Source organism: Salarias fasciatus, chromosome 13, assembly GCF_902148845.1.
Source record: "Salarias fasciatus chromosome 13, fSalaFa1.1, whole genome shotgun sequence".
NCBI classification, from domain to species: Eukaryota; Metazoa; Chordata; class Actinopteri; order Blenniiformes; family Blenniidae; genus Salarias; species Salarias fasciatus.
Genome location: NC_043757.1, coordinates 25,390,560 through 25,406,433, shown reverse-complemented (window position 1 = coordinate 25,406,433; position 15,874 = coordinate 25,390,560). Strand labels below are relative to the sequence as shown.

The following is a 15,874-nucleotide window of genomic DNA, read 5'->3' as shown; positions in this document are numbered from 1 at the left end:
ACCGTCTGCCGCTCAAACTTTCACATGAGATCCAACTGTTTTTGAGATGCTGTCTGGACGAGCGGCAGTGCATTTTCCCAGCATCTCAACGCAGGCAGCAAAACCAGCCTTAGATGCGCTCGGTCTTGACCTGGCAGGCCGGCGGCGGCGGCGGCCCTCCTCTTCATGCCGCACGCCGCTCGGATCCTTTTCAGGGAGCTTCATGCTCGCACGGCCGAGCCAACCCTTATCTGGAAACCTTTTTAATTAGTTCTCTTTCAATAAGTGTTGCTCCTTCAAAATACCACAATAATTGGAAAGCGCGCTCCCACCTGAAGGGCATTCCTCACCCTGCTGAAGTCAAAGAAAAGTGTTTGGTCATTGTTTCCCGCTCCGCCTCCGTCGGCTGTTGTTGAGGAAGTCGGTATTTTTTGCCGTCGAAGCCGTGATTCGTGATGAGAGTTTGTGTCGGCTACAGAAAGCAGACACAATCAGCGGCGCCTCAGTCACCAGGACGTGACTGTGTGTGCGTGTGTGTGTGTGTGTGTGTGTGTGTGTGTGTGTGTGTGGCGTAATGAATTGCAAACACGCCTAATCAATCTTCTATGAAAAGGAGGGGGAATAAAAATCCTTTTAACTGTTCCAGCCAAATCCGCGATGATCAAAAGAAGCAGGGAGCCGCTTCAGCCGTCCACACAGGGAGGAGTAAACATGGAATCCTGGAGTGATTTACAGGACAATGCCTGAACTAACCGCACATCAAAGCCGTGCGTGTGTGTGTGTGTGTGTGTGTGTGTGTGTGTGTGTGTGTGTGTGTGTGTGTGTGTGTGTGCTGCAGGTACGACGTGATTGTCCTGATGTTCCCTCGAAGCTGTGGCAGGTCTTTAACATGAGAGGGAATTACAGCTGAGCACAAGAATTGGTCATACTGCAGATGGTTTTGCCTTTCAGGACATTTCAGTGAAATAATCTGATAAATTGTAAATGATCAAAAGTCAAATCGACACTTTTATTGATGAATAAACATAAGATTTCTTGGAATTCTTTTCGCTTCTGATCATCTCGGAGAGAGGGTTAGATCTGAACTTTACAACGTGTGACATTTTAAAGCTCCTTTCCACCTCCTGAAGCGCCGCCAGGGGCAGCAGAATACGTCAGCCATGGCGTCAGCGGCTCTTCCCGTCAAAGACTACGAGCGCTCAGCGTGTTCCTCTGCAGATTTCATCCCCCCGCCGAACGGCGGAGGACCGAAATCCCCGGCTGCCTCCTAATTCAGCGCGCTGGATCGGTCGTGGTCATTGTCTTGAATCACGGCTGTCAAACACTGTTGCTCAGGATGAGGATTAAACTTAATCCATCATGAAGGAAGTGTGCGCATGTGGGTGTAATCTGGGAGCTCATTCGCTAATGTCACACTGCTGTCTCTCTCTCTCTCTCTCTCTCTCTCTCTCTCTCTCGGTTTATGCTGGGACGACGTCACCACACACGCCATCGGGGGGGATTTCTGCGTTTTACACATGGAGCCTTGCCGTGGCCACGGCGCTGTCCGCCGACGCTCCACCGGCTGTCCTCCGGCCTGCACAGCAGCAAAATCCATGTGAAGCTCCGGGCGTGCGACCTCTGACCTCAGTGGGATCGCTGACCTTTGAGGAGCATGTGCATTTGTTAGATGTGAAAAAGCAATCGGCGTTTTTAGCACTAATGTTCAAACATAATGCTTCATAATGTGTTCTGTGAAGCTGTTACCGGGCTTACTAATGTTATTATTCTTCTTCAACCTTTTGTACTTATTGCAATCCCCAGAGTTACCAAAGGACCAGAAATGAGATATTTAACATGAATTTAGATGCATAATTCTGCTTATATTTGATGCTGTCTGTAACTTTATGTAACCTTATGGGCCTGTCTTGTAATTGCATAAGACTTGCATGAACAAAAGTCAAATAAAAAGCTGAATCGTGTTATAAAAAACACATGTAAAGATCACACGCTGATTAAAAAAAAAACATTTTTACAATGCATTGTTTTTCTTTCATCTACTTTTTTCAATGAAAGTGTTCATTGTTTTTTTGGGATTAATTAATATTATCATGGTCCAACTACGTATATCTGTGTATCAAATACCAAAAAGAAAAGAAGGAAAGAAAGCAAACAAAAATATTAAGCACATGAATGTATACATAAAAAAAGAGACTGGGCTCTTCCCCTTTTTCAATGTCAAGACAGATGTTGACAAAAATCTAAATCTTGATAAATATCTTGGTAAATATCATGCAATATATGAGGCATTATATTCCCAACTACATATTCTGCAGCTGTGGTATGCAAGCACAGCATCACCATTTCAGAAAAGTTGTGGTTTCCACAGTGTTTTCGAGAAGTTCCACCTTGGGAGCCATTTCATAAAAGTTGCATTTGCAGTGACTCCATGCAACGTTGTTAATTAATCGAACAACTAAAGCACAACAAAAGTTTTCCATTTTCACTTGAGAACATTGCAAAAGTAGCCTTAATCTAAAATGCTACCTCAGGGAACCTTAATACACACAGTTGGACTTGTTTGGTTTGGCACCAGATTCAAAAATAATATTGGTTTTAGTAATCCAGGAACCAAATACACTAAAATTATTATTATTTTTTTGTAGTAAATACCACAAATACCATATTATTTGTTTAATTTTGTAATTATAACCCAACATTTATCAAAAAAAGGTTTTTGTTGTGATTTTTCATTACTTTTGACATATGAAAGCTGATTCAATAAAATTTAGTGAAACATTAAAAAAAATGGTAAAACTACAAAAAAACCAGCTTTAATCGTGTGGGGATTTTATTGAGAGCTGAGCGTGCCCGTGCCGTGCGCGCTCCCAGCGGTTCACTTTACGCAGCCACGGTCCAATCCACTCATCACACCTCCCGCGCGCTCCCGGCGGCGGCTGACTTCACGCGGCCATGGCCAATCCAGTCACAACACCTCCCGCGCGCTAAGCTGCGGCTCCGCTCCGCTCCGCTCCGCTGCGCTGCGCGTGTCTGCTGCCCGCTCGGCTCGCTTCACTCTCCGTACCGGGGCTGAGCAGCGCCATGGCCGGGGTGCTGGTGGACGGGATGCCGGAGACGGCCGCCGGAGGAGCGGGAGGCGAAGGAGACGGAGGAGGCGGAGGAGGCGCGATGCTGAACCGGCGCGGGAGCAAAGCCAGGCGGCGAAAGCGAAAGGAGTTGCTGGCCGTCCGGATGTGCTTCGCGGGGGTTCTGCTGGGGCTCGTCGCGGGGCTCCAGAAAGCAGGTGAGGGGCAGTTTGAAGCCCGCTCCTTCCTCCTCCTCCTCCTCTCCAGCTGGGTTTGTTTTGGAGCAGTTTGTGGCATGCAGGAGGAACAACAGGCACAGGGGCTTTTAGTTCACTCTGCTTTTTGTTGCATGAAACAGAGAATAAAAAAAAAACATGCATGAGAAGTGGAAATGTGCTGGATTAGAGCAGATAATTACTGTTGTGCAGGATCAGCTCACATTTATATCACTGTAGCGAACTAAACAACAACAAGATGCCTCCTGGCAGCTCAACATCTGCAACTAATAATCCCCTGGAAGTGGTAGCAGACTGCGTTGCTCTGAATTACTCCACAGAAATGTACTTTTTGTTGTTGTTGTTGGCTTGTTGTTTGTCTCCCACTGGCCCTCCAGCCACGGCTGATAAAGCAGAGGCGGGGAGATACCTGGCAGGTATTTATTCAGAGGACACCGGCAGAGTGAGCGGCGCCCGGCCAGCAAACAGCAACACCTCAGGGATGGACGGATGGTGGCTGGCTCCTCTGCAGACCTGACAGCCTTTTCACTATCACGCAGCAGCAGCAGCAGCAGCAGCAGCAGCATGCTGCAGCCAGTCAGCCAGCACATGTGCAAGCTTATGCTCAGAGCCACAGAAAATCCTGACCTCAACCACAATCAGTCATGTTTCTGCGCTCTGTGTTCATCCTCTGCAAAATCACAATGACAGAACCTAAACTACACAACAAATTAAATAAGAATCTTATTCCACAGGCTTGGAAAAAAAACTAAAATCAACAAAGTGATCCACCTGCTGCACTGTAGATGCACTTATTATGAAAATTAGGGGCAAGAGAAAGAGGACAGCTGTTTGAAAGAACCGGAATCCAAACACAGAAACATTAACATCATCTGCATATGTGTTTGTATTTATCACATGTTTCAATAATGTTGTCCTTTCCTCAAGGTTTTTCAAATTAAAATATCACAATAGAGCAGATTTTGACTTGGACAGTGATTAAAAAGTGAATTAAGACGTTCATTGGATGAGAAGTTAGAGAGACTTACAAGATTTCAGACTTTATTTGCATAATCAGATAAAATCAATAAGAAGCATGATGCTAACGAAGACATGTTGGTTAATATAAAAAGAAATGGAATAAATACTTGAATGCAGGTGGATTCATCACTATTTATAATTTATCAGTCTAATTGTTTTTTAATAAACACAATATGAAGGACTTTGGTTCTTTATTTCCAGTTCAGTTAATGTTTTTGGGTTCCGGAGAAGCTTTGGAATTTGTTTTACTCGGTTTTAAGATGATACTTTGTGTTTAGTTTTATTCTTTTCTTTTATTAATTGTTATTAATTAATCCGGATGCAAGATTCACTGAAAAAAAACAGATATTAAAACCTGAATCAAAATATTTATTAGTGCATTAAACTATGCTGCTATTTAACCCTTTTAAAACTCATAAAACTGCTTGGAAGTGGAGAATTTCAACATTTAAAGAATATTTCAACACTTACTTTCGTTAACTTTTTAGTGCTGGTCTCAAAAACTGTAAGGGAATGTAATTTATAGATAATACCATCCTGATGGAAAGAGTAAAAGTGGTGGAAAAAGACCCTGCATCCTAGAAATTACATTTTTTAAAAAAGTAAATGAAATAAAATTTTTCTGGGAAGCTTATAAAACAATGACTCTTTTAATCTCCAGGGTTTTTATTAGAACAGTCTAGGAAAGATTTTTTCAAGCTTAAAATACTTAAAATAGGTCATTTCAAAGCTGTAATTGACCTTCTATGGCCTTAACATACATGTCTTTATGCACACAACATATTGGCAGAATTTTTTTCCCCTAATCTTTGATTAATTTAGCATTGTACTAATAGAGTGCAATTTAGTTTTGCTTTCTCTACAGATACTATTTAAGAAATCTTTGTCAGTTAAAGACTCCAAATGAGTGTTTTCATTAAGTGACCTCTTGTCTGATTTGAGGCTTGGTAAACTAGGTTCTGACTGACTGAGTAAGAGTTTGTGCATATATGTGACACGTGTTTGCTATCACGAGTATCGATGATCTGGTGTTTTTGATGAAGTTTATTCTGTGATTCACAGCAGATGTTGACTCGTTGATGATTGCATCTGTTTTTAATGCCTTTGAATCGGAGGTGTAAATCGGCTCAGCCTTCAGCAGACATGCTGCCGTTACTGTGTTTGGAGAGACGTTTCCTCAGCTGGCTCCTCGTGACTCTTATTTGGAGACGTTATAGCAGCCAATTTCTGTTGCAGTGGCCCATCACGCTGCGTGAGCGACACACCGCTCCCCCATGTTGGACTTACCTGGGCCCAGGTGTTTGTCTGGGACTTCAGTCCAGACCTGGCCCCACCAGGAGCATGTGCTCTGGACCGCGTAGCTCCTCAGGTTACTAGAACGGCTTGCTGGAGAGATGCTGTCAATGGTTTGGTTTGGTTTAAGATATTTTCTGTGTCATGTCTTTGCAAAGGATAGTCTCTCATATTATGTTTTATTCAAATATATGTTTGCTTTCAAGCTCTGATATGTTTCTTGACGTCCTCCCCCAACTTGGCACTCAGACATCAAATCGGTGCATGAATATTTCGTTTTCTTTTCTGCCAAGCATGTGTAAAACTTCCCTCTGACATGTTTTGATCTTGTTCTTCCATCTTCATCAGAAACGTCAAAGGTATGTTTAAGGCACCTGCTTTCCATAAAGAAGAAAGTAAAATACCTTTGAACAAACTAAATGCACGGTGAAGTTAAATAAAACATCGTATCGGTACAGTTGCAGGCACATTGTTTTTATGTGAACTTGGTCCAAAGAGCTGCTTGAGCTGCGTTACTCGTTCTTTTCGTCTGGTCACACTACATTCTTGGGGTTCGAAAATCAGGCTTGTTGCTGAATCTAGAGATGAAAACTGGGTGAAGGCTGACGTTTCTGCTCGGTGATGTGAGTGGGATTATCACACCAATGACACTTGAATTCAGAGGTCTGGAATGGGAACATTTTGACTGCACATCCAAGCTAAAAATCACTTTTCACAGACAGTAGATTCGGGGTTAATTCGTGGTCCCCATCATTCTGAGCTTTGTCAGTCCAAAAAAACTCTCCTTAAAAACTTTAGTGCAGAAATTTTCTCCCTAAAACATAAAATCTGAATATTGTAGGGGCACACTCTATCACTTGCAGACGTGCTGCTACAGCCTGATCATCATTTTGAAAAATGATCCACAAGTGTTGTCTCAAATTGAATGTTTTCAACGGTTGAGCCTCTTTGAGGGATTCATGCGCTTCCTGTCAAACCTGCAGATTGATTTGCCGTTTCGGCACTGAGCTGAGTGGTCATGAGCCTGAACTCGTCGTGTCGAGCTGACGCCACGGAGCTCTGACTGCCACGGGCTTCTAATTGATAGCAGTTTGCTGCGAGGACTCCCTCACGGCGGAGTGAAGTCCCCTCTCTCGTGTTGGCTGTAGTTGCTTTCGGGCCTCTGCGTGCAGACACGTGTGGAGGTGTTCATGTATTCCCTGTGGACTGACACGTGCACGCATGCAACTTTTTCCTCGTGTCCTCCATCTGTCCTCGGTTCTGCTCCCATCTAGTCATCTGTCTCCGAGTCTCCGTTCCTGAAATCGCAAGGTAAAAAGCCCGAACCGTGCGGGACAAAAGCACTATAGGATCCAGGATTACCCACCCAAGCAAACAGATGCCGCCGCCGCTATTATCTGCAGGTTTTAGTGTGGCTGAGCCCTGCTGCTCATACTAAAGTCCCTCCATCATCCATCTGTGACCAACCTAAAAGACGTGTGCGCCGGCCAGACAAATGCTCATGCTATAGAGAGGCCACTAATGGTTGTTTGGTATATCTGGTATATAGCATTAGTCTCCAGATGATCTCATTACGTAACTTAAAGCTCTCGTCGGCGGGTCCCCTTCTCTTGGCACGCCGGCGGAGGATGGGAGGGGAGAGCGGAGGAGCACAGACGGAGCACTTTGCACCGACGAAGCCTCGGGACTCGGAGCCAAATTAGACCAAAAAGGAAGAGACAAAAGTGGAGGGGACGAGGGGGGAGAGGGTGTGTGGATGTGAGAGTGTGAGGAGGGAAAGTGGGTGCAGGCAAGGACAGCGTGTAGCGAGGGAAATCACAAGAGAGAAGTGGAGATGAAGAGGTTCAGGGGAGGGCAGGTGGAGGGAGAGAAGAGGTGAGGGCAGGGGTGAGCGAGTCCACATCCAGATGGATAAAGTTCAGAAACTCACAGTTCACTCCCTGTGTTCTACCCCCTGAACAAGAGCAGCGAGACGATTCTTCTGAACTCTGAGCGAACACTTCATCCAGCTTTCAGGCAGTCTATTCAGAACCGCTTCTAATCAGGCCCGAAGAGCCACTTTAACAATTCAAATTAGAATAAAAGTTATGCTTCACTACAGGTGACATCAAGCGCACAGTGACGCTGCATCAAGTGAGATTTCCACAGAGCACAACACGAATGGTAACGGTTCAGGTAAACGTTCTTCACCTGCAAAGCCATGTCCCACAGGAAGAAAATATTCTGATGTAAAGTTAGCATGCCTCGTCTTGCTGGCGTCATTAGGTGGCGCTGTGGTATTATTGACGCTGGAACTTTTAGAGGCGGCGCTACAAGTGCAAAGGTTAGGCGAGTCTTGAGGTGGTCATAAGATCGGGGCTCTCAGGGTGCTTTCACACCTACTAGTCCGTTAGAGTGGTTCGGTTCGGACATAAATTATTCATAAATGTTGCAGCTGTCAACTGGTTCGGTTCGCATTCACACCACTTGTTTTTGCAGATGAACTATCCACTATGACCCTCCTGCCCCTTGGTGGCGCTGTTCACATAATAATGTGTTTTGGGTGGCGGAAGTGAACCCTGATTGGCCAGCATGTGTGACGTGATGTGCTGCGCGGCTTGCTACGGAAGCCTCCGCCGACCAAAAAGCCTTCTCCACAACAGAGCGGACAAGACCGAGGCTGGTCAACTTTCACACCAGCTGCGGACCGCGCCGAGACCGCACCGAGACCGCCTCCTCGAGGAGGTCTCGGTGCGGTTCTTTGTCCCGGACCAAAACTAACTGGTCTGCTTTCACACCAGCGCGTACAAACCGAACCTGCCGGAGTTGGGGACGCTAGTCCGCTTCAAGCGGACCAGATGCTGTAGGTGTGAAAGCACCCTCAGTTACTCAGTGAGTCAGAATCTGAAATCCAAATGTTTGAGGTACAAATTAGATAAAAAAAAAAAAAAAAAAAAAAAAAATATATATATATATATATATATATATATATATATATATATATATATATATATATATATACATATATGTATATATACATATATATATATATATATATATATATATATATATATATATATATATATATATATATATATATATATAAGACAGAATCCCTGTCCAAACCAGGGTTTTAATCCCTGTCCCGATCCAAACTCAGGTTTCTCCTGTCCTTTTCTCTGGAACTCCAGAAACAGCAGAAAGTTGTGGAAACACAGTATTCATTGTGCATCTTCCTCTTTGCCACACAGGTGAAACAGTGTTTAGTCCTTTAAAACAGTTTGATACCAAGCAGCTGGTCCTCACTCCTAAACTCCATCTTTCATCTTCACTACTGCTTGACAGTAACAATGAAAACACACTGTGGTGGGAGTGAAATCCCCTCAGCCCCTCAGAAAATGTTCCTCTCTCAGTTTGAACCTTTTGAAACTAAACCACAAGCAGTTAGTTTCCAGTCGATGGCTGTCATGTTGACTCTCTACAACAGATTGTGTGCCGATTGGATGATCTGATTCATGTGCAAGTCGCCCAGCCAGGCCCATAGTGTTTCCACTCTGTCAAACCTGAATCAGTGGTACATTTGAGGGAAAAAAACTCACCATTCTGTGTGATGAGGTTAGAAAGTGGCTGATCAGCAGCGTGAACAAGCGTACAGAGATGGCAAAGTGTGTCTTCAGGTTTCAACTGTTGCTCTAACAAAGCGACGTCAGTGCAGGAATACTACGACTCCTGCAGACCCCGTGCCAAGTTCTCCTGTATGTCGCCACCTGCTAATCAGAGCTGTTTGTTAACGTGTAGGCCGTGTACGGAGGCGTCCATCTGACGCCATCTGACAGCTGTCCAGACCCTATACGGCTCATTGCTTAGCAACAAGCCCCAGTCTGAAGTGTTTTGTCAAACTGAAGCCGCCGAAGGTCCTATAGGCTGCCTGGAGCAGTGGGGCATCAAACTGTGTTCAGACGTCACCTTCCTCGCAGTCAGCAGCGTCCTTGACCGGTTCAGGCTCATCTAAGTGATGATTGCATTAGTGATGATTGTAAGCTGATTCAAGTGACCCATTTTTCCATTTTCAAACCATAAGATGCCGGTTTTATACATTGGATGTCAGTGTTGAGGTTGACTCAGTCAGCAGATGGGAGAACAGTGTGGAGGACCTCTACATTCAGAATAAATCATGTCAGGATTCATTGCTGTTTTCAGTCTTCAAGAACATTGGATTTCTGTGCAATATTTGAAAACACAAGCTGTTAATAAATCAAGCTTTTATGTAGGTTAATACGATTGACACATTTACAGGTGATAAAAAATAAATGTAATGCATGTTGCATTATTTCCAACATTGCTTTTAAGTGATGGTGTTGATATATGCTGTTAAAGTGCCATAACCACTGGATGCTGAAGATTTCTGGAATCATTGTGACGTATTTAAGACAGCTGATAAAATCATTTTCTTTCCTCGCTTGTAGTTTTGGTCAAATCCTACAAATTTTTATTCAGTAATTCAAATGTGAAATGAAAAATTACATTTCATCTCATGAGAAAATTGCCAGTTTCAGGGGTCATACTTAGCAGAAGCCCCACACAAGCTCCACTTCCACAGCTCATTTTTGTGGATATATGTTATCAAAATTCTCGCAAAATCAAACAATTACTACTGAAAGTTGCTGCAGTTGCTATATGAAATCAATTTTAATGAGACCTTCTGATGCAAAACACAGTGAAATGTCCAAGAGCCTTCCTCTACAGCTGTTGCATCCTGCATGTTTTTACAAACTCAACCTGACAGCATGGCTTTGAGGCTAATGCTAGTTTGCATTTCTGCAGCGAGGAAGCTAGCGTCCATGGCGATGTCTCTTGTCGCCTCTGTGTTGCGTTGTGTCTGATATTTCTGGAGAAATTTGTTGAAAAATGATCCGTCGTCTTTGAAATTTTGGCAACTTGCTTGGTGGTTCAATGGCCACTTCTGATCCGCTTACGGGCTGGTTTTGGCCCGAGGGTGTTGTGTTTGAGGAGGGAAGCCGGCCCTCTGGAGGAACGCTTAGTTCCAGTGGATGCCATCTGAGCTGGCTCCTCACAAAGATCCCAACTGTATGTGTAAGAATGTGTTTGGTGTACAGGATGCACTTTTACAGTAAATAGGCCATCGGGCCTCCGGGGTGTGTGCTGGTAACATATGGCGCTGCGGAAGATGTTAGCATGAAGGGAAAGACTGCGCGGTTAAATTAAGGGAGCCGCCGTCAATTAGAGAAGAATTAAGTTGTGCTGACTGCTGCAGACAGAAATTGATATCATAATTGATAAAGATTTGATTCAATTCATTTTGATTGATTTACGTGGACGATACATTAGAGAAGTGAAAGGGTTACAGATTAGCAAGATAGGAAAATTGAAGACGACGCGATGCGTACATGTGGTGCAATTCTGACGCCCCGTTCACACGTTTCCAAAGAAGAACAGAAAATTTGAAGTGAGTACTCAAACTTCTGGTTGCATTTTGGTTGGCCGTCAGCAGCCTGAACAGTTGATGCAAAGCAGGACAGACAGGAATCGGAGCAACAAGACTGAAAATGGAAAGGGGGACATAAAACCAGACATGGGCGACAGATAGGAACTGAAACCAGGAAATACACAACATGAAGACAGGGAAAAACAAAAAAAAAAAAATCAACTCCAACACGGTGATAAAAGTGGATCCTTGGTGTTTCCACGGACTTCTGAGCTGAAATCTAAACATGGCAGCAGAAATCTCTCCCTGTCAGACCTGTTTCATTGAATCTGTGACAGTCGGGGCTTCAGTTTCCTGTTTATAAGTGACATTACGGGAACCTGCTGTGGTTTTCTGCTGGGTGCTGGCCCCGACGTTCCCCGAGTCATGTGGCTGCAGATGATCTGCAGACTGCGGTTCAGACCAGCGGTTTGACTTCCTGTTTCCCTTCAGTCATCTTTAACTGGTCGGTTTTCCTCTGACGTCAAGGGGCGATCTTCCACCCAGAGAACCGCTGCCTACAGAACAGTTTCTCCTCACGTTCAACTCCATTTGAACTCCACTGATGAAACATTCATAAATCATTAGTGATGTCTCTATTGAAAGGATTTTCTTTAGTCTTTTTTGGATTTTTTTTAATCAATTGTCCTGCTTTTCTATGTTGAAACGTCTTCAGATGCTCATCATCCCCAAATGTGTCAAGTTAAAAAAAAACACACACAAGTTGAAATATTGTATGAGGGAATTCAGCTTTATAGAAATACTCATACATATTAAATGTGTATATTCTGCAAGCTGTCAGAAATACGTCAGCCTGACGCGATCAGTCCGGTTGACCTGATTTGGTTACTTTGCAGCACTTCACTGTAAAAATGACAATACGCACAATCAACTGCCTCAAGTCCCGCCTCGACGTGATTTTAATTTATTGCTAAAAAGAACAAAATCCATAAATACCTAACTCTGTAAAGGTTCCTCAATTCATGTCCTACTGTTGTTCCAGCTCTATTAGTTTCTACTGAGACGCATCTGCTTTGTCTCTCCATTGTCCCGTGTCTTTGGCACACACACAAACACACACACACACATACAGAGGACTGTGTCTAATTGGGCTGCATCTGGGTCAGCCTGTGTGAACAGAGTGCACCTCTCCTCCAACCTGAGACTGCCACAAACTGCCTCCGTCCATCCATTTGTTCCCTTCCTCCGCCCGCCATCCCCTCTCCGTCATCTCCTCCACGCTCTCGTCTCTCGTCTCTCCCTCCATTTAGATGCCACTCTGCCGCCGTCATTTCACGGCAGAGTGTCCCCGTGTGGCCTCAAACCTTCAACCCTCTCTCTGCTGCTATCAGTGGCTGCAGGCTCTTCTGAATCTGTCTCACAGGATTTGCTCAAGCACAAACAAAAAGTCCGTCCACTTTTATGTCCGTTTTTTTTTTTTTTTTTTTGCCCCGTCTCCCTCAATCTGCATTGTTTATCAGTGAAGTCCTCCGTTTGCGACTTTAACCCTCCAACACCCTCCCGCAGGGGGAAAGACGAAACAAATTGGAATAATTTCTTCCTAAACCAGGATCAAACAGACCCAGACTCTTTAAAGGTGTTCCATCATGAAAAATTGAGTTTTATGAGCTTGTTGAGTGTGTGATCACTTCATTAAAACCTCAGTTAAGCCCGTGTTTCTCTTCATTCATGCACATTTGAGTAATCTATATGAATATTCAGTCCAAACCCCAACCGCACTTACTAATATTTTGTAATATGAAAGTACTCCGTAGTGGCAGGGGTTGCTAAAAGAGCTTATTACTGACTGTAAGATGACCTTGGCAGGCTTGGAGAAGCAAGATACGGCTTCTTCAAAGAAAAATGACATGAGAGGGATGTAAGATATGTCGCTCACCGACCATGGAAGCGTCATGTAGTACAGCTTTATACCACAAGGTGGTGTTGTGAGTTTCTGTATGCAGCAAGCACCAGGAAATGAGCCGCTGGAGCCAACAGTGTAATAAATAGATAGTAATGCAATAAATACTGCATGATTTTAGGCGCACATGCGACATGTTGCTGAGTATCACAATAACGAGATGACCTGATATAAATACATTTATGTAATGATGTTAATGTCTTTAGATTTGTTTTTAAAAACAGTGCTCTTTCTCTTTTATTTACATCAGCTGTGACTGGACCATGTGTGAGCATGCATGCATGCATGTGTTTGTGGAAATGCACTGTCCAAAGGAAACCCAATGCATCACACACATCTTCACTTCATAATATTTCTGCAATATCTTCAGTGATAAATTAGTGTCGGTATGTTTAATATCCTTTCCGTTCATCACTTAATGCAGTGTTCATGTAGGAGGAGTGGCTGGTGTGCCTTTAATAATTAAAACGTCGTTCCTAATGAATAGGAGGAGTGGAGGGGGGGGAATGCTGCATCAGTACAATCTGTGCAGACCTTTAACACACACACACATCTGCAGACACACACACGTCGACGTGGGGCCTCTTTACAGTGTTAATGTGTGTCACATCTTGAGAAAACAGACGCTACTGCTGCAGTGAACTGCTGTCACATAGAGGGAATACAAGCAGCTACATGACTCTGTGTGTGTGTGTGTGTGTGTGTGTGTGTGTGTGTGTGTGTGTGTGTGTTTGTGTGTGTGTGTGTGTGTGTGTGTGTGTGTGCGCGCTCCTCTTGTGGGGACCACCATACATCTGACACGTCTTTTTTAAGAGTTCAGCGTTATGATCAGATTGAATCAGGACTAGTGGTCACAGTTAATGCTGCTTTAGGGTTTTGGGGAAAACGCTATGTGAATGACTGATCCCCTCAAGTGTTGTTACTCCGAGCTGTGTGTGTGATGAATAAAATGGTCTGAGTATGAGGTGCTAATGGTCTTCTGGTGTACATCAGGGACTGGAATGTATGGATTTCTCTTGCTCTTGCTTTGTAATTTGCTGTTTTTTCTCCGGCAGCTGCTTCATTTTCCCCCCCTTCTTCATTTTTCTCTGCTTCACTTGCGTCTTGATCTCTCGCAGCACTTCATTACCGGGGCTGATTTTTGCCGGCTGGTTGACAGCGCGTCCAGGTTTTGATGGATGGATTTGTGTTTTGTGACGAGCTCCTCGTTCTTTCTTCCTTCCTGCTGAGAAGCGTCCTCGTCTCTGAATCATGCTCTTGTTATTCAGCCGACCGTAAAATAGAATACAACATACACTACACAGCTGCAGTAAGAGGCTTCAGATTCAGATTCAGATTCAGAAAACTTTATTGATCCCAAAGGGCAATTTGTTTGCAGCACATCTCGAGTCGTTTCACATGTAAATACAACATGAGACAGTTCAGTTTAACCCCAAGTGGAACTCAGGTTGAACAATATTAAAACAAGCAATACAATAACAATTTAGGAGCTTGAATTTCATTTACACAGTGAGCAGGATAAAGTGGACTGTGGACATCTGTGCATTTAATGAAGACATCAGTCCGTCCAGATTATAGAGCCTGGATATTTTCAAAAATCAAAGTTCGAGGAGTTTTCTAGTAGATCCAGGTGTCGGCATGAGTTTGCATCTTAAATGCCACGCTTTCCGAAATCAGTATGTGCTGCCGCTATAGTACGGCGTTTTAAATACAGTTTGGGTTCAAGCAGCTGTGAGACAGCTGTGATAAAAGAATCGGCGAAATGATGCCGGAGCACCGGCGTGGGAAACACAGCGGCGCCGGCGGGAACAGGTGACCGGGGCGGCACGTGTGACCCGAACCCCAACATCACAGGTTTACTGAGGGAGAGGCGTGTAGAAGTGGAGAAGGTCAACGCTTTGAAGACTTTAATGTGACGGCATGAAATCCGGGTGGCAGTGCCCTGAAACAGGTGGCGGTCCAACTGTCCGAGCTGCATCAGAAGCAAATCCTGGGTCAGTTCTGTTTCTGAGACTCACAATATGCAGGATTCAACTGAGCGTACTGATCGAAACGGAAAATAGATCAGCGTGATTTAAAAAAAACGGACTTTTCTCCTCTTCATGCTCACAAAGGGATTGAAGTAATTACTGGAAGCAAACCAGAAGGGTGAAAACACACTCTTGGTTGTGGTCAGGTGCCTTGTTGGAACACTGCTATCCTGAGGCAAGGGGAAATAATGATGAGAAGTAATAGTAATTTTAAAACCAGAAATCAAAGCAGGCAACGGAAATCAAGCAGAACTTGACCAGTAGTGCCGTACATAACGGCCCACTCTCATGATAAAAGTTCAGAACCGTGATAATCATCATGTGACAGGAAAAGGAGGAAGCGTGTGGCCTTTTTACATATTATTGATTTCCCTTGAGCTTTCAGATGAGAAGAAAGTGAGGAGGACCTTTTTCTCGGGTTAATGGTGTCTCCAGGAAACATTCCCGAGAGGCTGGATGTCGAAGTGCTTCCTGCTCCGCGCTCCTTCCTCGCAGATATTTCTGGGCTCATTCCTCACTGCGAACTGAAAGATGCTGGTTCCTCCCAGTGTCATCTTTCCTCATCCTGATGGGTTTGATCTTTGACGTTCTTCTGGTCGTTATCCCGTCGGTTCAGTACTTGATTGTTGTCAGAGTGGGTGCGATGGTTAACAGGGTCTGCGGAGGCTCGGGTTTCTCTTGTTCTGCCTTAACAATGTGCTTTCAGTGGACCGGTAGGATGGAGGTGTGAGTCAGAGTGTGGGAGAGAAGTCCACTCTTTCTTCCTCTGAATGCGAGGCATAAGCCCTGCAGGAGGCCCCCGAACACACACCCGCACTTAGACTGAAATCACTCATCTCCTGACTTATTTCATAGCACTTTGTACA

General features: G+C 44.3%; 1 protein-coding gene across 1 annotated transcript in view; it reads left to right on the top strand.

Annotated features, from left to right (window-relative positions):
* The first annotated feature begins 2,954 nt into the window (after positions 1 to 2,954).
* slc24a3 (solute carrier family 24 member 3) overlaps positions 2,955 to 15,874 on the top strand; it is a 69,912-nt gene continuing 56,992 nt past the window's right edge. The window contains exon 1 of the mRNA XM_030106200.1: positions 2,955 to 3,262. Coding sequence (XP_029962060.1) covers positions 3,061 to 3,262 — 202 coding nt within the window. The 5' untranslated portion in view covers positions 2,955 to 3,060. The remainder of the gene's footprint in view (positions 3,263 to 15,874) is intronic.